The sequence below is a fragment of the Cherax quadricarinatus genome, chromosome 87, assembly GCF_038502225.1.
Source record: "Cherax quadricarinatus isolate ZL_2023a chromosome 87, ASM3850222v1, whole genome shotgun sequence".
In the NCBI taxonomy this organism is placed as follows: Eukaryota; Metazoa; Arthropoda; class Malacostraca; order Decapoda; family Parastacidae; genus Cherax; species Cherax quadricarinatus.
The window spans coordinates 12,138,272-12,165,510 of NC_091378.1; the positions used below are offsets into that span (position 1 = coordinate 12,138,272).

At 38.6% G+C, this 27,239-nt stretch overlaps 1 protein-coding gene across 5 annotated transcripts in view; it reads right to left on the reverse strand.

Moving 5' to 3' along the window:
• The window catches only part of LOC128703811 (bis(5'-adenosyl)-triphosphatase enpp4-like), a 260,010-nt gene that overhangs the window by 61,207 nt on the left and 171,564 nt on the right, over positions 1-27,239 (reverse strand). For all 5 annotated transcript variants that reach the window (XM_053798654.2, XM_070103755.1, XM_070103754.1 and 2 more), the window contains one exon: positions 23,998-24,249. In XM_053798654.2, the coding sequence (XP_053654629.2) occupies positions 23,998-24,249 (252 nt within the window). The remainder of the gene's footprint in view (positions 1-23,997; positions 24,250-27,239) is intronic.

A 27,239-nucleotide genomic window follows, 5' to 3' on the forward strand; every position in this document is an offset into this window, starting at 1 on the left:
CTTGTTAATCTCACTCCAAAACTTTTTCTTATTTTCAACAAAATTTGTTGATAACATCTCACCCACTCTCTCATTTGCTCTCTTTTTACATTGCTTCACCACTCTCTTTTTCTCCATATACTCTTCCCTCCTTGCATCACTTCTACTTTGTAAAAACTTCTCATATGCTAACTTTTTCTCCCTTACTACTCTCTTTACATCATCATTCCACCAATCGCTCCTCTTCCCTCCCGCACCCAGTTTCCTGTAACCACAAACTTCTGCTGAACACTCTAACACTACATTTTTAAACCTACCCCATACCTCTTCAACCCCATTACCTATGCTCTCATTAGCCCATCTATCCTCCAATAGCTGTTTATATCTTACCCTAACTGCCTCCTCTTTTAGTTTATAAACCTTCACCTCTCTCTTCCCTGATACTTCTATTCTCCTTGTATCCCATCTACCTTTTACTCTCAGTATAGCTACAACTAGAAAGTGATCTGATATATCTGTGGCCCCTCTATAAACATGTACATCCTGAAGTCTACTCAACAGTCTTTTATCTACCAATACATAATCCAACAAACTACTGTCATTTCGCCCTACGTCATATCTTGTATACTTATTTATCCTCTTTTTCTTAAAATATGTATTACCTATAACTAAACCCCTTTCTATACAAAGTTCAATCAAAGGGCTCCCATTATCATTTACACCTGGCACCCCAAACTTATCTACCACACCCTCTCTAAAAGTTTCTCCTACTTTAGCATTCAGGTCCCCTACCACAATTACTCTCTCACTTGGTTCAAAGGCTCCTATACATTCACTTAACATCTCCCAAAATCTCTCTCTCTCTCCTCTGCATTCCTCTCTTCTCCAGGTGCATACACGCTTATTATGACCCAGTTCTCGCATCCAACCTTTACTTTAATCCACATAATTCTTGAATTTACACATTCATATTCTCTTTTCTCCTTCCATAACTGATCATTCAACATTACTGCTACCCCTTCCTTTGCTCTAACTCTCTTAGATACTCCAGATTTAATCCCATTTATTTCCCCCCACTAAAACTCCCCTACCCCCTTCAGCTTTGTTTCGCTTAGGGCCAGGACATCCAACTTCTTTTCATTCATAACATCAGCAATCATCTGTTTCTTGTCATCCGCACTACATCCACGCACATTTAAGCATCCCAGTTTTATAAAGTTTTTCTTCTTCTCTTTTTTAGTAAATGTCTACAAGAGAAGGGGTTACTAGCCCATTGCTCCCGGCATTTTAGTCGTCTCATACGACACGCATGGCTTACGGAGGAAAGATTCTTTTCCACTTCCCCATGGACAATAGAAGAAATAAAGAAGAACAAGAGCTATTTAGAAAAAGGAAAAAAACCTAGATGTATGAATATATAAATGCATGTGCGTGTCTGTGAAGTGTGACCAAAGTGTAAGTAGGAGTAGCAAGATATCCCTGTTATCTAGCGTGTTTATGAGACAGAAAAAGAAAACAGCAATCCTACCATCATGCAAAACAGTTACAGGTTTCTGTTTCACAGTCATCTGGCAGGACAGTAGTACTTCCCTGGGTGGTTGCTGTCTACCAACCTACTACCTATTATTATATAATTTTGAAAAAAATCACGGATGGATTAATGAAAATGTGTATATTAACGTAATATACAACATTTAATGATACACCGAGCTCAGGCAGCGTAAACAAACAAACTGAACAGGTTGTGGACGATCACTCGGTCAGGCGAAATAGACGGTATTAATACGTGTCCAGTTTTAGTTCATTCATGTACATTTGTAAGAGTTTGTGAAACTTTTACCTTATAATATTTTTATTATTATTATAATAATTAAATCACGAAACAAATACTCTTACACTGTGTACAAGTTAGTACAGAATTATAGCTATAAAGTGAAGGCATACGAAAGGAATATTTTTCTACAGTTATCCCTAGTAACAGGCGACGGGCTAGAGAAAACGTAATTCTTCCGACACTTCTACAAACCGTTTGGTAAACATCTCATATATATTTGTATAAATTTTTATACTGTGGGTGCATGTATCATGTTTGTGTGTTACATAATGTGTTTCTTATATAATTTTGAAAAAAATATCATAGATAGATTAAAGGAAATGTCTATATTAACATAATATGCGACATTAATGCGCCCAAGAGATTATTATTATTACTATTACTATTATTATTATTATTATTATTATTATTATTATTATTGCATCAAGAGTAGAGAGACTCTTAGTGATTTTAATGTGTACCTACATGCCAGCACAGTGTGTAAGTTTATTTAGGTACAGGTGTACACAAGTTTAATTATCAAGTACAATACATATAAAATATACAATAACTTTAAAACACTTGAAATTTTGGAAAGTTTCCAGACATAATAAGGAGATGTGCTCAGGGAGAATGTAAACAAACTCGGTGGGCCGCTGTGACCGTATTAGAAAGACAGGTGGGGGGAGCCGTATAGCGAGTTTTGGTCATAATTTGAAATGTCCGTATTAGCGGAACGCCGTAAAGTGAAACGCCGTAAAGCGGGGCCCTGCTGTATATCAAAAAAAAAAAAGTAATCAAAGTTTTTTTACACGTTTTCAAATATATATAAAAAAAGATGATGTACTTTTTTTTACGTACTTTCAAATGTTGAAAAAACGTAGATGTACGTTTGGACAGTTTAACCCCTTGACTGTCGCAACCCCCGATCCTGAGGTGTCTCCTGGTGTCGCAAAATTTAAAAAAAATATATATATATTTTTTCTTGTGAAATGATAGAGAACCTTTTCCCGATTGTAATGACACCAAAAAAACGAAATTTGATGAAAAACTGATGGAATTACGCTCTCGCAAAGTTAGCGACATTGGCGATATTTACAAATCGGTGATTTCGCCCACTTTGAGCCCTATTTTCGGCTAATTCCATTGTTCCAGTCGACCAAACTCATAGCTATTTCTTTAGAACTCCGTTTTTCCTATCGATTGAGTACAAGAAACTGCCCATTTACCAATTTCAACTACCCAATAACGTGGTCAGAAATATGCAATTTGGCCAATTTCACATAAATTAAAAAATTTGACAATTTCAAAATAAGGTTCAGAATGAAAAATGCAGACATTCCTGACTCTAAAATAACATTTTCTTTGTTCATCAGTCATGTCTCTAGGCCCCTCTGATATTACTCTTGCTTTCTATTTTGAATTTTTGTTCAAACAAAAAATAGAAAATTTACTATTATACAGACTACTCCAATACTGTAATAATTGTATAAATAACATCAACCCATTCATGACTGCATATTAGAATGGCTAGTTGGACATTTATTGGACAATGATATCATTTGTTTACTTTTGAACATCAGCAAAAATCAAACATTTCCCCTACTTTGAGCTTCATTTCCAGGTTCTTTTTATAGTAAAATCAATCAAAATCATCTCTTTTTCTATAATATGTTTTCCATTTTATCAAGTGAGACCAAGAAAACGAGAATATAACCATAAATACTATATGAAAATAGACCACAAAGTCGGCATTTTAATTAAAAAAAAAAACGGTCAGTTTTTTTTTCTCATTATGCACTGCGTGCTCCAGGATTTTTTTTATGTGGTGCACACTGACCACACAGACCCATTCTCTCATATGTGGGCCTACCAGGTTTCTCCTTCTTGATTTGAAGCCGCTAGAATTTATGAGTATATATACGTCAAACACGGTACCCCGTAAGATGTATATATACGGCCGCGACAGTCAAAGGGTTAAGGGTTAAATACCACTGCCTCGACTGCTGCCTCTACCATTGCTTCAACTGCTGCCTAAACCGCTGCCTCAACCACTGCCTCACCCACTGCCTCACCCACTGCCTCTACCACTGCCTCTACCACTGCCTCTACCACTGCCTCTACCACTGCCTCTACCACTGCCTCTACCACTGCCTCTACCACTCCAGTCGCACTCAATCTACAAGCACCAAACACAATGAATTATTATGAAATGTTTGGAAGAGCATGGAGACTAATGCTCACTCCAGCATAAACAAAGCCACACTGACGATGTGTCGACCACTCCCTCGTATTTTTGCACAATTTCCTTCTTCAATTCTATCGTATTTATTATTATTATTATTACTATTGTTATTATTAGCAGTAGCAGAAATGTTTGATTCTTTGCTGTGTTCAAAAGTAAACACATGATGTCACCGTCCAATACCTGTCCGAATAGCCATTCCAATATGCAGTCATGAATGGGTTTACATTATTTATACTGTAGTTTAATAGCAAATAATGAACAAACAAAACACTCACCAGACTGGTGGGAGGGCTGGCTGCCAGTTGCAGGGGTCAGAGGGAGGGTAGTAGGGACTCGCAGTGGTTGAGGAAGTGGTGGAGGCATTGGTAGAGGCAGTGGTATTTAACCCTTTGAGGGTCGACAGGCCCTCTCTGAGACTCGTTCTCAGGGTCGGCCAAATTTAAATAAAAAAAATAATTTTCTCTTGTGAAAAGATAGAGAATCTTTTCCCAATCATAATGACACCAAAAGTTTGAAATTTGATGGAAAACTTACAGAATTATGCTCTTGTGAAGTTAGCGGTCTCGGCAATGTTTACGCATAGGCGATTTTGCCCACTTTGAGCCCCATTTTCGGCCAATTCCACTGTACTAGTCGACAAAGAACATTAATATTTCGCTAGAACTCCATTTTTTCTATCAAATGAGTGCAAGAAACCACCCATTTACCAATTTCAACTATCCAGTACAGTGGTCAGAATTTAGCAATTTTGCCAATTTCACACAAATTTCAAAAGATACCAATTTTCGAATAGGGTCCAGAATAAACAAGAAAGACATTCCTGGCACTAAAATGACATTTCCTCTGTTAATTAGTCACGTCTCAAGGCCCCTCTTATATTCTTTTGCTTTCCACTTTGAATTTTTATTCTCACAAAAAATAGAAGATTTACTGTTATGCAGACTACTGCATTAGTGTAAAAAATGGTATAAATAATATTGGCAAACTTGCAAAAGAATATTAGACTCACCAGTTGACGTGTATTGGAACCTTGGCATAATTTGTTTACTTTTGAACTTTGGTAAAAATCGAACATTTCTGCTACTTTGAGCTCAATTTCAAGGTACTTTTCATTGTAAAACCAGTCAAAACCATCTCAATTTCTGTAATATGTCTTTCATTCTATAAAATGAGACCAAGAAAACTAGAATACAACAATAAATACCATACGAAAATACAGTGCAAAGTCGCTGTTTTATTCCAAAAAAACGGTCACAGTTTTTTTTCTCATTATGCACTGTGTGCTGCAGGATTTTTTTTTATACTGTGCACACTGACCATATAGACCCATTCTTTCATATGTAGGCCTACCAGCTTTCTCCCACTAGATTTGAGGGCGCTAGAATTTAGGCATACTAGTACGTCAAAAACCCTGGGTCGTAAGCCATACTAGTACGGCCGAAACCCTCAAAGGGTTAATAACATACATGTTATTAAGCCATAACATGTATTTAGTACAATTTATGACATTTTCATGTATTTTATGATTGTTCATGGTTCAACAATATTTTGGGGCACCAAACATAAGCAAATTTTCAACATTCGCGAGGATCTTGATCCCCTAACCCTCGCGAATGTCAAGGGAGACCTGTACTGATAACTGGTACATAAGCTCCTTACTCAGTGAATTCTTGCAAGTGAGCATGACAGATGTGTGTGGGGCACAGTGCATGCAAATCATAAGCATATGCCCAGGTTTGACGCAGGCACTCGCAGAGGTGCCGAGTGTTTTAATTAAGCCTAAATTTTTTTTTTTGTGATCATTACTTACCAAGATATAGAGGCGTAAAGTTGGCAGAAAATGAGCTGTGTATGGCAACAGCGGCAAATGCCGCTCACCTTGCTGCCAATGACATCATGGCATTTTGGTGGCATGAAGAACGAGATGTCACACTGTTGACATCAATTCACCGAAACAAAATGAGAGACAGGAGGCCTGGTCACAGACCAGGCCGCGGGGGTGTTGACCCCCGGAACTCTCTCCAGGTAAACTCCAGGTAAACAGTAGCAGGCAGAATAGAGACCAATAAACCCATTCTAAAACCTGCAGCTGTGATGGACTACACCCTCAATATGCATTGAGGGTATAGTCCATTGGGTTTGCTGATTGTTTTGCCAGAGTTATAAGTGGTACATAAAACACTTTTTCCATCTTTTGGACATTTCCATGCTCAATGCTTATAATATGTATAAGCTGAAGACCAGAAACAAACCACCATATGGTGAATTTTGTTTGTCTGTCATCAGAAAAATAATATTCAAGTACCAAGTAACAACATCTGCAATAGAAAACCACCCACAAAATTATCACCAAATACCCTCTCGTTCTAGGCCTGGTGATCACTAATACAAGTGCCTCCTACTAAGAAGAAATATGTTCAGAAGAGGTGCTTTGTCTGTGCACATACAAAAAAGCCTACAAAAATGCAGACACTCGTTTTATGTGTGAGGAGTGTAAAACACCACTGTGCATGACACCATGTTTCAAAGAGTTCCACAAGCTGCAGTACTTCTAGGAATGTGTCCAATGACTCTATATGTGTATATATATTATACCAACACTCTTGTATGGGTGTGAGGCATGGGTTGTGAATGTTGCAGAGATTAGGAGGTGTGAGATTACCAAATATATTATCCAGAGAGCTGAGAAGGGGTTATTGAGATGGTTTGGACATGCAGAGAAGATGAAACAAAATAGAATGACTTAGAGAGTGTATAAATCTGTAGTGGAGGGAAGGCGGGGTAGGGGTCGGCCTAGGAAAGGTTGGAGGGAGGGGGTAAAGAAGGTTTTGTATGTGAAGGGCTTGGACTTCCAGCAAGTGTGTGTGAGCATGTTAGATAGGAGCAAATGGAGACAAATGGTTTATAGGATTTGACATGCTGTTGGAGTTTAAGCAAGGTAACATCTATGAAGGGATTCAGGGAAACCTGCAGACCAGACTTGAGGCCTGGAGATGGGAAGTACAGTGCCTGCACTCTGAAGGAGGGGTGTTAATGTTGCAGTTTTATAACTGCAGAGTAAAGCACCCTTCTGGCAAGACAGTGATGGAGTAAATGATGATGAAAGTTTTTCTTTTTTGGGCCACCCTGCTTTGGTGGGAAATGGTCGGTGTGTTAATTAGATAAAAAAAAAAAATTATAGAGCGATAGTAATACACAACTTTTTTTATTACTGGTTTGTGTAAACACGTTTTGTAAACATTATAATGATAAAGTTCATGCAGTTATTGTGTTGCATGCAACGAGTGGGTATACAGTAGACCGTCGTTGAACACGGTTTTGTCTGGAGGCAGTGGAGATGTCATGTCTGAGGGCAATGTGTGGTGTGAATATAATGCAGAGAATTCGTAGTTTGGAAGTTAGGAGGAGGTGCGGGATTACCAAAACTGTTGTCCAGAGGGCTGAGGAAGGGTTGTTGAGGTGGTTCGGACATGTAGAGAGAATGGAGCGAAACAGAATGACTTCAGGAGTGTATCAGACTGTAGTGGAAGGAAGGCGGGGTAGGGGTCGGCCTAGGAAAGGTTGGAGGGAGGGGGTAAAGGAGGTTTTGTGTGCGAAGGGCTTGGACTTCCAGCAGGCATGCTCTCGCGAATTCCTTGCATATATATATATTATATATATATATTATATATATATTATATATATATATAATATATATATATATATATTATATAATATATATATACAGTGGACCCCCGCTTAAAGATCACCTCCAAATGCGACCAATTATGTAAGTGTATTTATGTAAGTGCGTTTGTACGTGTATGTTTGGGGGTCTGAAATGGACTAATCTACTTCACAATATTCCTTATGGGAAAAAATTCGGTCAGTACTGGCACCTGAACATACTTCTGGAATGAAAAAAGTTCGTTAACCGGGGGTCCACTGTATATATATGTATGTATGTATGTATGTCGTGCCGAATATGTAAAACTGGTCAATTAGCAAGAACTCATTTAAAATTAAGTGCTTTCAAAAATTTTCTCTTATACATTTAAAGATATATTTTTTTCATTAATGATAATGTAATAATTTTTAATTTTGCACCAAAAGAAACTTAGAAAACTTACCTAACCTTATTATAACAAGAACAATTTATTTTAGCCTAACCCAACTAAATATATTTTAGATTTGTTTACAATAATTTAATACTAAGCAAACACAGTGAAATATATATTTTTTCGTTAGGTTCAGAATGACTTTGGCAAAAATATTGCATACACAAATTTTCGCTTGTCCTATATGGCAAGATGAGCGTTGCTATTTAAGCCAAGATGGCAAATTCTACCTATTCGGCACGACATGTGTGTGTGTATATGTATATATATATATATATATATATATATATATATATATATATATATATATATATATATATATATATATATATATATATATATATATATATATATATAAACACAGTGGACTCCCGGTTAACGATATTTTTTCACTCCAGAAGTATGTTCAGGTGCCAGTACTGACCGAATTTGTTCCCATAAGAAATATTGTGAAGTAGATTAGTCCATTTCAGACCCCCAAACATACACGTACAAACGCACTTACATAAATACACTTACATAATTGGTCGCATTCGGAAGTGATCGTTATGCGGGGGCCCACTGTATATATATATATATATATATATATATATATATATATATATATATATATATATATATATATATATATGTATATATATATATATATATATATATATATATATATATATATATATATATATATATATATATATATATATATATATATATATATATATATTTTTTTTTTTTTATTTTTTTTTTTATTATCACACTGGCCGATTCCCACCAAGGCAGGGTGGCCTGAAAAAGAAAAACTTTCACCATCATTCACTCCATCACTGTCTTGCCAGAAGGATGCTTTACACTACAGTTTTTAAACTGCAACATTAACACCCCTCCTTCAGAGTGTAGGCACTGTACTTCCCATGTCCAGGACTCAAGTCCGGCCTGCCGGTTTCCCTGAACCCCTTCATAAATGTTACTTTGCTCACACTCCAACAGCACGTCAAGTATTAAAAACCATTTGTCTCCATTCACTCCTATCAAACACGCTCACACATGCATGCTGGAAGTCCAAGCCCCTCGCACACAAAACCTCCTTTACCCCCTCCCTCCAACCTTTCCTAGGCCGACCCCTACTCCGCCTTCCTTCCACTACAGACTGATACACTCTTGAAGTCTCTCTGTTTCGCTCCATTCTCTCTACATGTCCGAACCACCTCAACAACCCTTCCTCAGCCCTCTGGACAACAGTTTTGGTAATCCCACACCTCCTCCTAACTTTCAAACTACGAATTCTCTGCATTATATTCACACCACACATTGCCCTCAGACATGACATCTCCACTGCCTTCAGAATTCTCCTCGCTGCAACATTCATCACCCATGCTTCACACCCATATAAGAGCATTGGTAAAACTATACTCTCATACATTCCCCTCTTTGCCTCCAAGGACAAAGTTCTTTGTCTCCACAGACTCCTAAGTGCACCACTCACCCTTTTCCCCTCATCAATTCTATGATTTACCTCATCTTTCATAGACCCATCCGCTGACATGTCCACTCCCAAATATCTGAATACATTCACCTCCTCCATACTCTCTCCCTCCAATCTGATATCCAATCTTTCATCACCTAATCTTTTTGTTATCCTCATAACCTTACTCTTTCCTGTATTCACTTTTAATTTTCTTCTTTTGCACACCCTACCAAATTCATCCACCAATCTCTGCAACTTCTCTTCAGAATCTCCCAAGAGCACAGTGTCATCAGCAAAGAGCAACTGTGACAACTCCCACTTTATGTGTGATTCTTTATCTTTTAACTCCACACCTCTTGCCAAGACCCTCGCATTTACTTCTCTTACAACCCCATCTATAAATATATTAAACAACCACGGTGACATCACACATCCTTGTCTAAGGCCTACTTTTACTGGGAAATAATTTCCCTCTTTCCTACATACTCTAACTTGAGCCTCACTATCCTCGTAAAAACTCTTCACTGCTTTCAGTAACCTACCTCCTACACCATACACCTGCAACATCTGCCACATTGCCCCCCTATCCACCCTGTCATATGCCTTTTCCAAATCCATAAATGCCACAAAGACCTCTTTAGCCTTATCTAAATACTATTCACTTATATGTTTCACTGTAAACACCTGGTCCACACACCCCCTACCTTTCCTAAAGCCTCCTTGTTCATCTGCTATCCTATTCTCCATCTTACTCTTAATTCTTTCAATAATAACTCTACCATACACTTTACCAGGTATACTCAACAGACTTATCCCCCTATAATTTTTGCACTCTCTTTTGTCCCCTTTGCCTTTATACAAAGGAACTATGCATGCTCTCTGCCAATCCCTAGGTACCTTACCCTCTTCCATACATTTATTAAATAATTGCACCAACCACTCCAAAACTATATCCCCACCTGCTTTTAACATTTCTATCTTTATCCCATCAATTCCAGCTGCCTTACCCCCTTTCATTTTACCTACTGCCTCACAAACTTCCCCCACACTCACAACTGGCTCTTCCTCACTCCTACAAGATGTTATTCCTCCTTGCCCTATACACGAAATCACAGCTTCCCTATCTTCATCAACATTCAACAATTCCTCAAAATATTCCTTCCATCTTCCCAATACCTCTAACTCTCCATTTAACCCTTTCAGGGTCCGTCCCGTAGATCTACGGCTTTACATTCAGGGTCCAAACCGTAGATTTACGCCATGAGCTCAGCTCACTCTGATAAACTGTGAGTGGTACATTTGGGCCTAGATATGAGAGAATACATCTATGTGGTATGTGTGCACCACATAAAACAGATCCTGCAGCACACTGTGTATGAGAGAAAAAAAATGAAATCATGATTTTTCGATTAAAACAGCAACTTTGCAGTGTTTTTTCGTATGTTTTTTATAGTTGTATTTGCGATTTCTTGGTCTCATTTGATAGAATGGAAGACATATTACAGAAATAGAGATGATTTTGATTGGTTTTAGCACTGGAAATGGCTTGAAACTGAGCTCAAAGTAGCAGAAATGTTAAATTTTTGCCGATATTCAAGAGTAAACAAACGACCTCACACGTCTAATACACGTCAGCTGGTGGGTCTAATATACATTCACAAATATGGTGACGATATTTATACAATTATTACAGTATTGCATAACAGTAAATCTTCTATTTTTTGGTGTGAATAAAAATTCATTATGTGAATAAAAAATCAAAATGGAATTTATTTGTAAAGCCTCAAAACATAACTAATGAACAGAGGAAATGTTAGTTTAGTGCCAGGAATGCCTACATTGTTCATTCTGGACCCTATTTTGAAATTGGAATATTTTGAACTTTGTGTTAAATTGGCCAAATTAACAATTTCCGATCACTTTATTTTGTAGTTGAAACAGTTGACTTGGCGATTTCTTGTGCTCAATCGATAGAATAGAAGTAATACTAGTGAAATAGCTAAGAATTTGGTTGACTGGAATAATGTAATTGGCCTAAAATGGGAGTCAAAGTCGGCAAAATCGCCGATTCATAAATATCGCTGACACATCAAAATTCGCGAGAGCATAATTTCGTCAATTTTCCACCAAATTTCGTACTTTTTATTTTATTACCTTCACAAAAAGATTCTCTACGATTTCATAAGAAAAAATAACAAATTTTTTTTTGAAAATTCTTGGACACTGGTGCGTGACTCCAGATTTGGGCCTTGGACCCTGAAAGGGTTAATAACTCTCCTCTCCTATTTTTAACTGACAAATCCATTTGTTCTCTAGGCTTTCTTAACTTGTTAATCTCACTCCAAAACTTTTTCTTATTTTCAACAAAATTTGTTGATAACATTTCACCCACTCTCTCATTTGCTCTCTTTTTACATTGCTTCACCACTCTCTTAACCTCTCTCTTCCTCTCTATATACTCTTCCCTCCTTGCATCACTTCTACTTTGTAAAAACTTCTCATATGCTATCTTTTTCTCCCTTACTACTCTCTTTACATCATCATTCCACCAATCGCTCCTCTTCCCTCCCGCACCCACTTTCCTGTAACCACAAACTTCTGCTGAACACACTAACACTACATTTTTAAATCTACCCCATACCTCTTCGACCCCATTTCCTATGCTCTCATTAGCCCATCTATCCTCCAATAGCTGTTTATATCTTACCCTAACTGCCTCCTCTTTTAGTTTATAAACCTTCACCTCTCTCTTCCCTGATGCTTCTATTCTCCTTGTATCCCATCTACCTTTTACTCTCAGTGTAGCTACAACTAGAAAGTGATCTGAAAAATCTGTGGCCCCTCTATAAACATGTACATCCTGAAGTCTACTGAACAGTCTTTTATCTACCAATACATAATCCAACAAACTACTGTCATTTCGCCCTACATCATATCTTGTATACTTATTTATCCTCTTTTTCTTAAAATATGTATTACCTATAACTAAACCACTTTCTATACAAAGTTCAATCAAAGGGCTCCCATTATCATTTACACCTGGCACCCCAAACTTACCTACCACACCCTCTCTAAAAGTTTCTCCTACTTTAGCATTCAGATCCCCTACCACAATGACACACTCACTTGGTTCAAAGGCTCCTATACATTCACTTAACATCTCCCAAAATCCCTCTCTCTCCTCTACATTCCTCTCTTCTTTAGATGCATACACGCTTATTATGACCCACTTTTCGCATCCATCCTTTACTTTAATCCACATAATTCTTGAATTTACATATTCATATTCTCTTTTCTCCTTCCATAACTGATCCTTCAACATTACTGCTACCCCTTCCTTTGCTCTAACTCTCTCAGATACTCCAGATTTAATCCCATTTATTTCCCCCCACCGAAACTCCCCTACCCCCTTCAGCTTTGTTTCGCTTAGGGCCAGGACATCCAACTTCTTTTCATTCATAACATCAGCAATCATCTGTTTCTTGTCATATGCACTACATCCACGCACATTCAGGCATCCCAGTTTTATAAAGTTTTTCTTCTTCTCTTTTTTAGTAAATGTCTACAGGAGAAGGGGTTACTAGCCCATTGCTCCCGGCATTTTAGTCGCCTCATACGACACGCATGGCTTACAGAGGAAAGATTCTTTTCCACTTCCCCATGGACAATAGAAGAAATAAGGAAGAACAAGAGCTATTTAGAAAAAGGGAGAAAAACCTAGATGTATGTATATATATATGCATGTGCGTGTCTGTGAAGTGTGACCAAAGTGTAAGTAGGAGTAGCAAGATATCCCTGTTATCTAGCGTGTTTATGAGACAGAAAAAGAAACCAGCAATATATATATATATGTATATATATATATATGTATATATATATATATGTATATATGTATATATATATATATATATATATATATATATGTATATATGTATATATATGTATATATATATGTATATATATATATATATGTATATATATATATGTATATATATATATATATGTATATATATATATGTATATATATATATATATGTATATATATATATATGTATATATATGTATATATATATATATATATATATATATATGTATATATATACATATATATATATATATATTATATATATATATATATTATATATATATATATAAGGTAGTAGGTTGGTAGACAGCAACCACCCAGGGAGGTACTACCGTCCTGCCAAGTGAGTGTAAAACGAAAGCCTGTAATTGTTTTACATGATGGTAAGATTGCTGGTGTCTTTTGTCTGTCTCATAAATATGCAAGATTACAATACGTCTTGCTACTTCTACTTACACTTAGGTCACACTACACATACATGCACATGTTTATTTATACACACTCATCTGAGTTTTCTTTGATTTTATCTTAATAGTTCTTGGTCTTATTACTTTTCCTTTTATATCCATGGGGAAGTGGAATAAGAATCTTTCCTCCGTAAGCCATGAGTGTTGTAAAAGTCAACTAAAATGCCGGGAACAATGGGCTAGTAACCCCTTTTCCTGTAAAGATTACTAAAAAGAATAAGAAGAAGAAAATTGTCAAAGTGGGAAGTCTGAATGTGCATGGATGTTGCGCAAATGATAAGAAAGAGATGATTGTGGATGTTATGAATGAGAAGAAACTGGATGTGATAAAAGAGAAAAAGGTAGCGTATGAGAGGTTTTTACAAAGCAGAAGTGTTATAAGAAGAGCAGAGTATATGGAGAGTAAAAGAAAGGTGAAGAGAGTGGTGAGAGAGTGCAAAAGGAGAGCAGATGATAGAGTGGGAGAGGCACTGTCAAGAAATTTTAATGAAAATAAGAAAAAATTTTGGAGTGAGTTAAACAAGTTAAGAAAGCCTAGGGAAAGTATGGAGTTGTCAGTTAAAAACAGAGTAGGGGAGTTAATAGATGGGGAGAGGGAGGTATTAGGTAGATGGCGAGAATATTTTGAGGAAGAAAGGGAGGCAGTAATTTCATGCACTGGTCAGGGAGGTATACCATCTTTTAGGAGTGAAGAAGAGCAGAATGTAAGTGTGGGGGAGGTACGCGAGGCATTACGTAGAATGAAAGGGGGTAAAGCAGCTGGAACTGATGGGATCATGACAGAAATGTTAAAAGCAGGGGAAGATATAGTGTTGGAGTGGTTGGTACTTTTGTTTAATAAATGAATGAAAGAGGGGAAGGTACCTAGGGATTGGCAGAGAGCATGTATAGTCCCTTTATATAAAGGGAAAGGGGACAAAAGAGTCTGTAAAAATTATAGAGGAATAAGTTTACTGAGTATACCAAGAAAAGTGTACGGTAGGGTTATAATTGAAAGAATTAGAGGTAAGATAGAATGTAGGATTGCGGATGAGCAAGGAGGTTTCAGAGTGGGTAGGAGATGTGTAGATCAAGTGTTTACATTGAAGCATATATGTGAACAGTATTTAGATAAAGGTAGGGAAGTTTTTATTGCATTTATGGATTTAGAAAAGGCATATGATAGAGTGGATAGAGGAGCAATGTGGCAGATGTTGCAAGTATATGGAATAGGTGGTAAGTTATTAAAAGCTGTAAAGAGTTATGATGATAGTGAGGCTCAGGTTAGGGTGTGTAGAAGAGAGGGAGACTACTTCCCGGTAAAAGTAGGTCTTAGACAGGGATGTGTAATGTCACCATGGTTGTTTAATATATTTATAGATGGGGTTGTAAAGGAAGTAAATGCTAGGGTGTTCGGGAGAGGGGTGGGATTAAATTTTGGGGAATCAAATTCAAAATGGGAATTGACACAGTTACTTTTTGCTGATGATACTGTGCTTATGGGAGATTCTAAAGAAAAATTGCAAAGGTTAGTGGATGAGTTTGGGAGTGTGTACAGGTAGAAAGTTGAAAGTGAACATAGAAAAGAGTAAGGTGATGAGGGTATCAAATGATTTAGATAAAGAAAAATTGGATATCAAATTGGGGAGGAGGAGTATGGAAGTGAATGTTTTCACATACTTGGGAGTTGACGTGTTGGCGGATGGATTTATGAAAGATGAGGTTAATCATAGAATTGATGAGGGGAAAAAAGGTGAGTGGTGCTTTGAGGTATATGTGGAGTCAAAAAAGTTATCTATGGATGCAAAGAAGGGAATGTGTGAAAGTATAGTAATACCAACACTCTTATATGGGTGTGAAGCTTGGGTTGTAAATGCTGCAGCAAGGAGGCGGTTGGAGGCAGTGGAGATGTCCTGTCTAAGGGCAATGTGTGGTGTAAATATTATGCAGAAAATTCAGAGTGTGGAAATTAGGAGAAGGGGTGGAGTTAATAAAAGTATTAGTCAGAGGGCTGAAGAGGGGTTGTTGAGGTGGTTTGGTCATTTAGAGAGATTGGATCAAAGTAGAATGACATGGAGAGCATTTAAATCTGTAGGAGAAGGAAGGCGGGGTAGGGGTCATCCTCGACAAGGTTGGAAGGAAGGGGTAAGGGAGGTTTTGTGGGCGAGGGGCTTGGACTTCCAGCAGGAGTGCATGAGTGTGTTCGATAGGAGTGAATGGAGACGAATGGTATTTGGGACCTGACGATCTGTTGGATTGTGAGCAGGGTAATATTTAGTGAAAGGATTCAGGGAAACCGGTTATTTTTTTATAGCCGGACTTGAGTCCTGGAAATGGGAAGTACAATGCCTTCACTCTAAAGGAGGGGTTCGGGATATTAGCAGTTTGGAGGAATATGTTGTGTATCTTTATACATACAGTGGTCCCTCAATTATCGTCCATAATCCGTTCCTGGAAGTGGGACTATTATCGAAATGGATGATTTACGAATCAATTTTCCCCATAAGAAATAATGTAAATGCAATTAATCCGTTCCTGACACCCAGAAGTATTAAAACAAAAATTTTTTTTACATGAAATATTACCTGGAGAGAGTTTACCTGGAGAGAGTTTCGGGGGTCAACGCCCCCACGGCCTGGTCTGTAGTACATAAACAATACAGTGGCACATGATAAATTAAACATTAACAGAATAACACTTACCTTTATTGATGATTTCTTTGTGTATGGAAGACTGGAGAAGGAGACAGATTGGTTTATTTACTGTTTAGAAGGGGAATCCCCTTCCATCAACACCTCGGGTACCAATTGCTTTTCTGGGGTTACTTCTCTTCTCTGTTTCTTAATGCCACTAGGACCACCTTGAGAGTCACTGGAGTCCTGTCTCGCAAAAAAAGTGTCCAGAGAGCTCTGTTTCTGGCGTCTCTTTAAAACTTCCTAAAATGGGCCAAAACTCTGTCACTGTACAAGTTGCCGATATGGCTTGCAACATCCTTCTCTGGGTGATGTTTCTCCATAAATCTTTCCATCCTACCCCACATTTCAAAAAACCCCTTAATTTCTGAAGAAGGCACCTTCTTCCATCTCTCTTCCTCCTCGTCTGCAGCAAGATTCTGAGCTGCGATCTGTTGCTCTTCCTGCTGAAGCTCTTGCAGCTCCTCAGTGGTTAGCTCTTTGTTGTGGTCCTCCACCAACTCTTCCACATCCTCCAAACTCACATCCAACCCCATGGAACTCCCCAGTGCGACAATAGAGTTCACAACTGACATAGGCTCATCATGGGCTGCCTCAAACCCTTCATAATCCCTCTTGTGGACACAATCTGGCCACAATTTTCTCCAAGCAGAGTTCGAAGTCCTGGTAGTCACTCCCTCCCAGCCTTACCTATAAGGCTTATGCAATGGAGAATACTGAAGTGTTCTTTCCAAAAATCTCATAGGGTCAAGTGAGTGTCTGAGATCACATTCAAGCACCTTTCAAACATTGCTTTGGTGTAGAGTTTTTTAAAGTTTGAAATGACTTGCTGGTCCATGGGCTGGAGGAGAGGAGTGGTATTCGGGGGCAAGAACTTTACTGTGATGAACCCAAACTCCTTCAGAATTAGGTTATCCAAGTTTGGAGGATGAGCAGGTGCATTGTCCATTACTAGGAGGCACTTGAGATCCAATTTCTTTTCAAGGAGGTAATTCTTCACACTAGGGCCAAACACTTCATTGAACCACTCGACGAAAATGTTATCCTGGGTGGCTAACCCTCCGGGGTTAATTGTTTCTCGGTAATTGTTTCACGTTAAGCCACACCAACAACACACTCTCCACATCTTCGAGTAATACAGCTGATGGTGGTGCAGCAACAACAACAGCTGTGGTGCAGCTGACCATGGTGCAGCAGCAGCTGGGTGCAGCAACAGCTGACCATGGTGCAGCTGCAGCTGTGGTGCAGCAGCAGCTGTGGTGCAGCAGCAGCTGACTGGTCCAATTTATCAGCTGACCGTAGTGCAGCAGCAGCTGACTGTGGTACGATAGTATTTATCACCCTTTTAACCACAGGGTTGGCACTAGAAGCTTTCTTTGGGCCCATGGTGGCTTATTTAGCAGTTACAAGCACTATAAATAATGGAATAATACAAAATGTATCGAATGTATGCATGCAACCAGCCACCCTGGCTTGTAAACAATGACGGCAAGGCAGGCGCTCAGGCTGGACGGACAGGTTCGGGACGAGTCATGTTCAGAAACAGCTGATGGTGCAACAGCAGCTGACTGTGGTGCAGCAGCAGCTGACTGATCCAGCAACAGCGATTCTTAAATCTCTCAAACCAACCTTTGCTGGCTTTAAATTCACCAATATGAGCACTAGTTCCAGGCATTTTTCCCTGTTCACCTGGGTGTTAGTCGACTGGTGTGGGTTGCATCCTAGGAGACAAGATTAAGGACCCAATGGAAATAAGTTAGACAGTCTTTGATGACACACTTTTTTGGGTTATCCTGGGTGGCTAACCCTCTGGGGTTAATTGTTTCTTGGTATTCTCAATAAGCCACACCAACAATGGTGCTACAGCAGCAGCAGCAGCAGCTGACAGTGCTACAGCAGCAGCAGCAGCTGACAGTGCTACAGCAGCAGCAGCAGCTGACAGTGCTACAGCAGCAGCAGCAGCTGACAGTGCTACAGCAGCAGCAGCAGCTGACAGTGCTACAGCAGCAGCAGACGATGCTACAGCAGCAGCAGACGGTACTACAGCAGCAGCAGACGGTACTACAGCAGCAGCAGCAGCAGCTGACGGTGGTACAGAAGCAGCAGCAGCAGCTGACAGTGCTACAGCAGCAGCAGACGATGCTACAGGAGCAGCAGACGATGCTACAGCAGCAGCAGACGGTACTACAGCAGCAGCAGACGGTACTACAACAGCAGCAGCAGCAGCAGCTGACAGTGGTACAGCAGCAGCAGCAGCTGACGGTGGTACAGCAGCAGCAGCAGCTGACAGTGCTACAGCAGCAGCAGCAGCATCAGCAGTTGACCATGGTACCACAGTATTTCGATAATATTTCTCACCCTTTTTACCACAGGGTTGGCACTAGAAGCTTTCTTGGGGCCCATGGTCACTTATTTTGCAGATAAAATCACCAAAAACACTGTAATAATACGAAATGTTACGATTGTATGCTTGGATGTTACCGCGGAGGCTGGCTTGTAAACAATGCCACCGGCGGAACATGTGAGGCTGGCTCAGGCCTCACATAGACGTGTCTCGGACGAACAGCGTTGAGCGGGTTTTTTAGCGGTATGTGAGGCAAAATCTTAGCGATAAAATGTATCAGTATGCAGATTTAATGTTATGTAAGGCCAACGGTATGCGGGGGTTCACTATATTGAGAAAGAGGCTCTAGCTCTTGTGGTGTCCTTGGAACATTTTGACGTATATTTGGGCACTTCCCCATTTAAAATTAACGTTTTTTCAGACCACAATCCACTCACTTATATTAACACTATGAAAAGTAAAAATGCTAGGATCATGAGGTGGGCCCTCAGAATCCAACCTTATTCTATTAGTATAAAACACATAAGTGGTCATTGTAATGTAATTGCCGACGCTCTGTCACGTCCTTAATAATTATCAGTTACATTAAATTAACGTAATTTTAATGCCCAAATTCCTTTTGTTACTTGCTATGTCAAATTCAGTAAAGTAACTTAATCCCTCCAGGCCATATTAACTATATATACTCATGTCTAATTATTATATTTATATATTCACAGTATTGTTGTGTGTAAGGAGACATAAGCTGAGTGTTGAGTGGGTAGTGTCGTGTGGGAGATGTTACTGCTTGGCGGAACACTGTCCTGCCGCAGACCTTCCCCCTCACTGCACACCTTAAGCTGTTTCATACTCAGATGTCCATACTGCATAGCATTCCACAGCCACTACTTAAGAGTGGAATGCTGTCTCCTGTCTATAACACAACTGCTCGTCTACGCTATCCTGTCTCTACACTGATGTACATAACCACGAGTATGCGGAGATACGATACCGTGTACTGCCCTAGTACTAGGGGCATATCTTAGTGTACAGACGCTGTGAAATTGTAGAGGTGCTTGGCACAAGAGAGAGACTGATTAATGTTTATATTAAATTGTATTGATATGAGTAATCAATAATAATGTGAAAGACATTAATGCAACTTCTAGTGCGACCGTTTGTCGTGTTGAGGGGGTGTTGCAACCCCTGAATGGGTTGCAATGATTATTATGTATATATATAATTATTATCTTTTCATATAATTTTATATTGCTTATATTTGCGATAATAGCTAAGTCGTAAATGCATTGCTTTATATTGTTATTTGACGTAGTTATGTTGTTAGGTAGGATGTTACATATTATGTGCTCAGTTCAAGTCTTGATTGTCTAACTACTGTAATTATCGCTTGTGGCTCGTTTCCCTGCCGGCTTCTCGTTGTTGCTGGGCAGCAACCCACGGAGCTATCACGTGATCGAGGGGGGGGTGTCCTCACCTCGCCTGAAGTATTCAGTCTGGTCTAGACTCTCTTGGTGGTTGGACAGATTGTCTCATTATTCTTGTTAGTTCTGTAGAACTCTGTTCACAGAATATTGTATAGACTTAGTGATTTTCGACGTTGTACTGAGGTTGTGTGTCACAGACACTTGAAACATCTCAGGTCCTGAGCTGTAGCTTCTGACCTAATTTGTACTGGTATCTGTGTATTATCACATTCGGGGATTTTCTTATGCTAAACTTAGATTCAGTAGTATGGGAGTTTTGTGACTTGTGGAGGATCTGCAGATGGTCCCTGCTTAGTGTCGTTATATTATCTCCTTGTTCCTGATTCTGTGTCGCAGTTGCTTGTTATATTGCTATTGGGATTAGCATTCTTTTTATTGTTCAAGCAGACTGTTCTGATTGCCAGTTGGTCAAGAAGTTAGTTTATTTGAGGACTTTGTCAGTCACTTGTTTAAGTCTAGTCGAGTCGTGAGACATAGCGAACTACTTAGAGCACTTACACACATACATACTTACTTGTACATATTTGTAATATCTTATTAAATGTTAATGTACCAGACGGTACTTAAGAATTATAAATGTGATATGTGCTTTCAGCACAATAATATTGTACTTGAGAGAAGTGATATTATTTTGATTACTGTGATTTAATTTAATTTAATTTAATTTGATAATATACCTCTAGACTTAATAAATTTATTAAATTTTAATTTCTCTAGTTAGTAGCCTACCAGTTGTAACCCTGAAGAACTATTAATTCATACTGAATTCTAATGGATAATTGGACAAGGATACTGACTACTTGTTACGAAAACCCAGTAACAGGCTGGATGCTAGTATTCACTGGAGATCTCTAAGCTTTTAGAATCGCGTTTTTTGAAACATCCTGTTGTCCGTCTTACTCTTAATTCTTTCAATAATAACTCTGCCATACTCAACAGGCTTATTCCCCTATAATTTTTACACCCTCTTTTGTCCCCTTTGCCTTTATACAAAGGAAGTACGCATGCTCTCTCCCAATCTCTAGGTACCTTCCCCTCCTTTATACATTTAATAAATAAAATCACCAACCATTCCAAAATTATATCCCCACCTTCTTTTAACATTTCTTTTTTGATCAGATAAATCTCAGCTGCATTAACACCTTTCATTCTACCCACTGCCTCATATTCCTCCCCATAATCACATCTAGCTCTTCCTCACTTCTAGATGTTATATTTCCCTGCCTAATTCTCGAAATCACAGCTTCCCTATCTTCATCAACACTTAACAGTTCCTCACAATTTTTTCTCTTCATCTTCCCAATACCTCTAACTCCCCATCTAACAACTCTCCTCTTCTATTTTTAACTGTCAAATCCATTCGTTTCCTTGGCTTTCTTAACTTAGTAATCTCACTCCAAAACTTTCTTATTCTCAGTAAAATTTGTTGATAGCATCTTACCCACTCTCTCATTTGCTCTCCTTTTACATTAGTTCACCACTCCCTTTCTCTTCATATACTCCTCCCTCCTTATATTACTTCTACTTTGTAAAAGCCTCTCATATGCACTTTTGCTCTCGTACTACTCTGTACCTCATTCCACCAATCGATCCTCTTCCCTCTCACACCCACTTTACTGTAACCATGCACTTCTGCAGAACACTAACACTACATTCTTAAATCTACCCTTTCAACCTCATTTCCTATACTCTCACTTGCCCATCTTTATACCAATAGTTTATATCTTACCCCTAACTGCTTCCTTGTTAAGTTTATAAACCTTCACCTCTCTCATTTCCTGATGCCGTTTTCCTTGTAACCCATGTACCTTTTACTCTTGCTGTGGCTACAATTAAAAATGATTTGATATATCTGTTGCCCCCTCTATAAATATTCACATCCTGAAGTTACCCATGAACTTTTTATCTACCAATACATTGTGCAATAATCTACTGTCATTATGCCCTGTATCATATCTCGTGTACTTATTTATCCCTTTTTCCTTAAAACATATATTACCTGTTGCCAAACCTCTTTCTATACAAAGTTCAATTGAAATAAGGTCCAGAATAAACAATGCAGGCATTCCTGGCACTAAAATAACATTTCCGCTATTTATTAGTTATGTTTCCAGGATTTACAAATGAATTCCATTATGATTTTTTATTCATATAATGAATTTTTATTCACACTAATTAATAGAAGATTTATTGTTATGAAATACTGTAATAATTGTATGAATTATATCAGCGCATTCATGACATCATTTTTCACTCTTGAACATCAGCAAAAATCAAACATTTCTGCTACTTTGAGCAAGTTTCAAGCCATTTTATTTACTAAAATGAATCAAAATCGTCTCCATTTCTGTAATACATCTTTTGTTCTATAAAATGAGACCAAGAAACCGCAAATACAACTGTAAAAACCATACGAAAATACACTGCAAACTTGCTGTTTTAATCCAAAAACATGGTCACAATTTTTCTCTCATTATGCACTGCATGCTGCAGGATTGGTTTTATATGGTACACGCTTACCACATAGATGCCTTCTCTCAAATCTAGGTCCAAATTTACCGCTCACAGCTTATCTGAGTGAGCTGAGCTCATGGCGTAGACCTACAGCTTGAACCCTGGCTTCAAAGCCATAGAACGACAGGAAGGACCCTCAAAGGGTTAAGTAAATTTCTTAAATTTGCTCCTAACAGGTAAGCCAACTGTACATAGAAATCCAGATACATGCCTGTTAATCCTTTTGGAGCCTAGTTCTAAGGCCTTTTGTGTATTCATATGCTCTTGCTCTACCATCCATAGGATGGATATGAGATGCACAACGAACTAGCAGCTTTGGTGGCAAAATCTAATAAGGTTATTCTTCATGTATCCTTGCCAAGGCTTCATTTAGAGTTTGCTGTGCAGTTCTAGTCACCATTTTATAGAATGAACATTAATGTGCTCAAAAACAGAGAAGGATGACAAAGTTGATCCAGTGCATCAGAAATCTTTCTTATAAGGATAGAAAGAGGGCACAGAATGTGTACTCTCTGGAAAGGTGTAGAATCAGGGAGGATATGATTTAAGGTGATCAGAAATTGGTAATTTGGCCAATTTCACACAAATTTCAAAATATGCCAATTTCAAACAGGGTCCAGAATAAACAATGCAGGCATTCCTGGCACTAAAACAACATTTCCTTTGTTTATTATTTACCTACCATGGACAGCTACATAAACTTTTATAGTGTTATACACAGATTAATTATGTCTAAGAAAACAAATTTTCAGCTATGTCTAAGAAAACAAATTTTCAATGTGCTAGAAATTTATTACACAAAATATTAAAATGATAAATTCGCTTTACAGCTTGAAAAAAGTCCTATCTTTAAAAATAACATTAAAAAGTAAAAAATACACCTATCAATCCTGGATTATATGCACGAACATGGATCACATAAGAACCTATTATTTCTCCAATGACTAATTGTTTTTCCAATGACTATTCAACTGAATGCAAACAAAAACAAATTCATTGATTTTAATTAACTGAAAGATGGCTTGTATGTAATATCTATGACAAATTCTCACCTAGTGTAACTGAGAGCGGACGAATGAGTGTCGACGATATTGGCTCAACGAGAATTGATGAGATGTTGTCAGCAGTTCCATTGTTTGGTCCTGGAGCAAGGTTTAGCAGATGACAAAGAAGCATGTATGTATCTATATTGCTGAAATCTGGGGCCTTAAATCCTCTCTTGAATGATGGCCCAGCTGCTACAAAAATTGGTTCCATATTAGGAATGTCAACAGGATAACCGTGGTTCCCATGGGTGTCCGTCACTGTTGAATATAAATCATTTTGAATCGAATGAAAATACCTAAATTGTTTAAAAAATTGCCTAACTTTAAATTTATGCTGAACTGTATATTTAACATAGAACAGAATGTTAGGGGTAAATGATAATGGGGGGGGGGGGGAAGCTTTCAATTGAACTTTGTATAGAAAGAGGTTTGGCAACAGGTAATATATTTTTTAAGGAAAAAGGGATAAATAAGTACACGAGATATGATACAGGGCATAATGACAGTAGATTATTGCACAATGTATTGGTAGAGAAAAAGTTCATGGGTAACTTCAGGATGTGAATATTTATAGAGGGGGCAACAGATATATCAAATCATTTTTAATTGTAGCCACAGCGAGAGTAAAAGGTACATGGGTTACAAGGAAAACAGCATCAGGAAATGAGAGAGGTGAAGGTTTATAAACTTAACAAGGAAGCAGTTAGGGGTAAGATATAAACTATTGTATAAAGATGGGCAAGTGAGAGTATAAGAAATGAGGTTGAAAGGGTAGATTTAAGAATGTAGTGTTAGAGAGTTCTGCAGAAGTGCATGGTTACAGTAAAGTGGGTGTGAGAGGGAAGAGGATCGATTGGTGGAATGAGGTACAGAGAGTAGTACAAGAGCAAAAGTGCATATGAGAGGCTTTTACAAAATAGAAGTGATATAAGGAGGGAGGAGTATATGAAGAGAAAGGGAGTGGTGAACTAATGTAAAAGGAGAGCAAATGAGAGAGTGGGTAAGATGCTATCAACAAATTTTACTGAGAATAAGAAAGTTTTGGAGTGAGATTACTAAGTTGAGAAAGCCTAGAGAACGAATGGATTTGACAGTTAAAAATAGAAGAGGAGAGTTGTTAGATGGGGAGTTAGAGGTATTGGGAAGATGAAGAGAAAAAATTGTGATGAATGGTTTGAAAAACCGACAAGTTGAAGATTGAGACACTTATGCAGCATATGGGAATCTTTATTCAGGAAACGTTTCGCCACACAGTGGCTTCATCAGTCCAATACAAAGAGGAAGGCGTAAGGAGAGGAGGAGTATGAGGTAATCAGTCGCTCAGCCTGGAGTTGATGTGTTCAGTCCATCAATCTTGTAGAATGTACAGCATAGGGCCGTAGACGTGGCTTATATACTGTAGTGAGGTGAGGTGAAGCAGGCAGAGGCGGGGTCATAGTGGTACCATCCACTAGTCGAAGTAGGTCTTCGTCCAAAGGTTGAACAAGTGTTGAAGAATTCTTTGTAACAAGATCCCATGATGCTGCAGTGTCTGACAGTTGTGATGAATGGTTTGAAAAACCGACAAGTTGAGGACTGAGACACTTACGCAGCATATGGGAATCTTTATTCAGGAAACATTTCGCCACACAGTGGCTTCATCAGTCCAATACATAGAGGAAGGTGTAAGGAGAGGAGGAGTATGAGGTAATCAGTCGCTCAGCCTGGAGTCGATGTGTTCAGTCCATCAATCTTGTAGAATGTACAGCATAGGGCCGTAGACGTGGCTTATATACTGTAGTGAGGTGAGGTGAGGTGAAGCAGGCGGAGGCGGGGTCATAGTGGTACCATCCACTAGTCGAAGTAGGTCTTCGTCCAAAGGTTGAACAAGTGTTGAAGAATTCTTTGTAACAAGATCCCATGATGCTGCAGTGTCTGACTTCTGGGTGTCAGGAACGGATTAATTGCATTTACGTTATTTCTTATGGGGAAAATTGATTCGTAAATCATCCATTTCGATAATAGTCCCACTTCCAGGAACGGATTATGGACGATAATTGAGGGACCACTGTAGGTATAAAGATACACAACATATTCCTCCAAACTGCTAATATCCCGAAACCCTCCTTTAGAGTGAAGGCATTGTACTTCCCATTTCCAGGATTCAAGTCCGGCTATAAAAAAATAACCGGTTTCCCTGAATCCCTTCACTAAATATTACCCTGCTCACACTCCAACAGATCGTCAGGTCCCAAATACCATTCATCTCCATTCACTCCTATCAAACACACTCATGCACGCCTGCTGGAAGTCCAAGCCCCTCGCCCACAAAACCTCCCTTACCCCTTCCTTCCAACCTTGTCGAGGACGACCCCTACCCCGCCTTCCTTCTCCTACAGATTTAAATGCTCTCCATGTCATTCTACTTTGATCCATTCTCTCTAAATGACCAAACCACCTCAACAACCCCTCTTCAGCCCTCTGACTAATACTTTTATTAGCTCCACACCTACTTCAAATTTTCTGAATAATATTTACACCACACATTGCCCTTAGACAGGACATCTCCACTGCCTCCAACTGCCTCCTTGCTGCTGCATTCACAACCCAAGCTTCACAGCCATATAAGAGTGTTGGTACTACTATACTTTCATACATTCCCTTCTTTGCATCCATAGATAACTTTTTTTTGACTCCACATATACCTCAAAGCACCACTCACCTTTTCTCCCCTCATCAATTCTATGATTATCTCATCCTTCATAAATCCATCTGCCAACACGCCAACTCCCAAGTATCTGAAAACAAACATTCACTTCTTCCATACTCCTCCTCCCCAATTTGATATCCAATTTTTCTTTATCTAAATCATTTGATACCCTCATCACCTTACTCTTTTCTATGTTCACTTTCAACTTTCTACCTTTACACACATTCCCAAATTCGTCCACTAACCTTTGCAATTTTTCTTTAGAATCTCCCATAAGCACAGTATCATCAGCAAAAAGTAACTGTGTCAATTCCCATTTTGTATTTAATTCCCCATAATTTAATCCCACCCCTCTTCCGAACACCCTAGCACTGTATAGCACTTTGTCTGGATTTTTGGGGTTATCCTACGTAATTTACACTATGTATAACTTTACTTATGTGCACCTGTGTGTGTGTGTGTGTGAGAGAGAGAGAGAGAGAGAGAGAGAGAGAGAGAGAGAGAGAGAGAGAGAGAGAGAGAGAGAGAGAGAGAGACAGACAGAGAGAGACAGAGACAG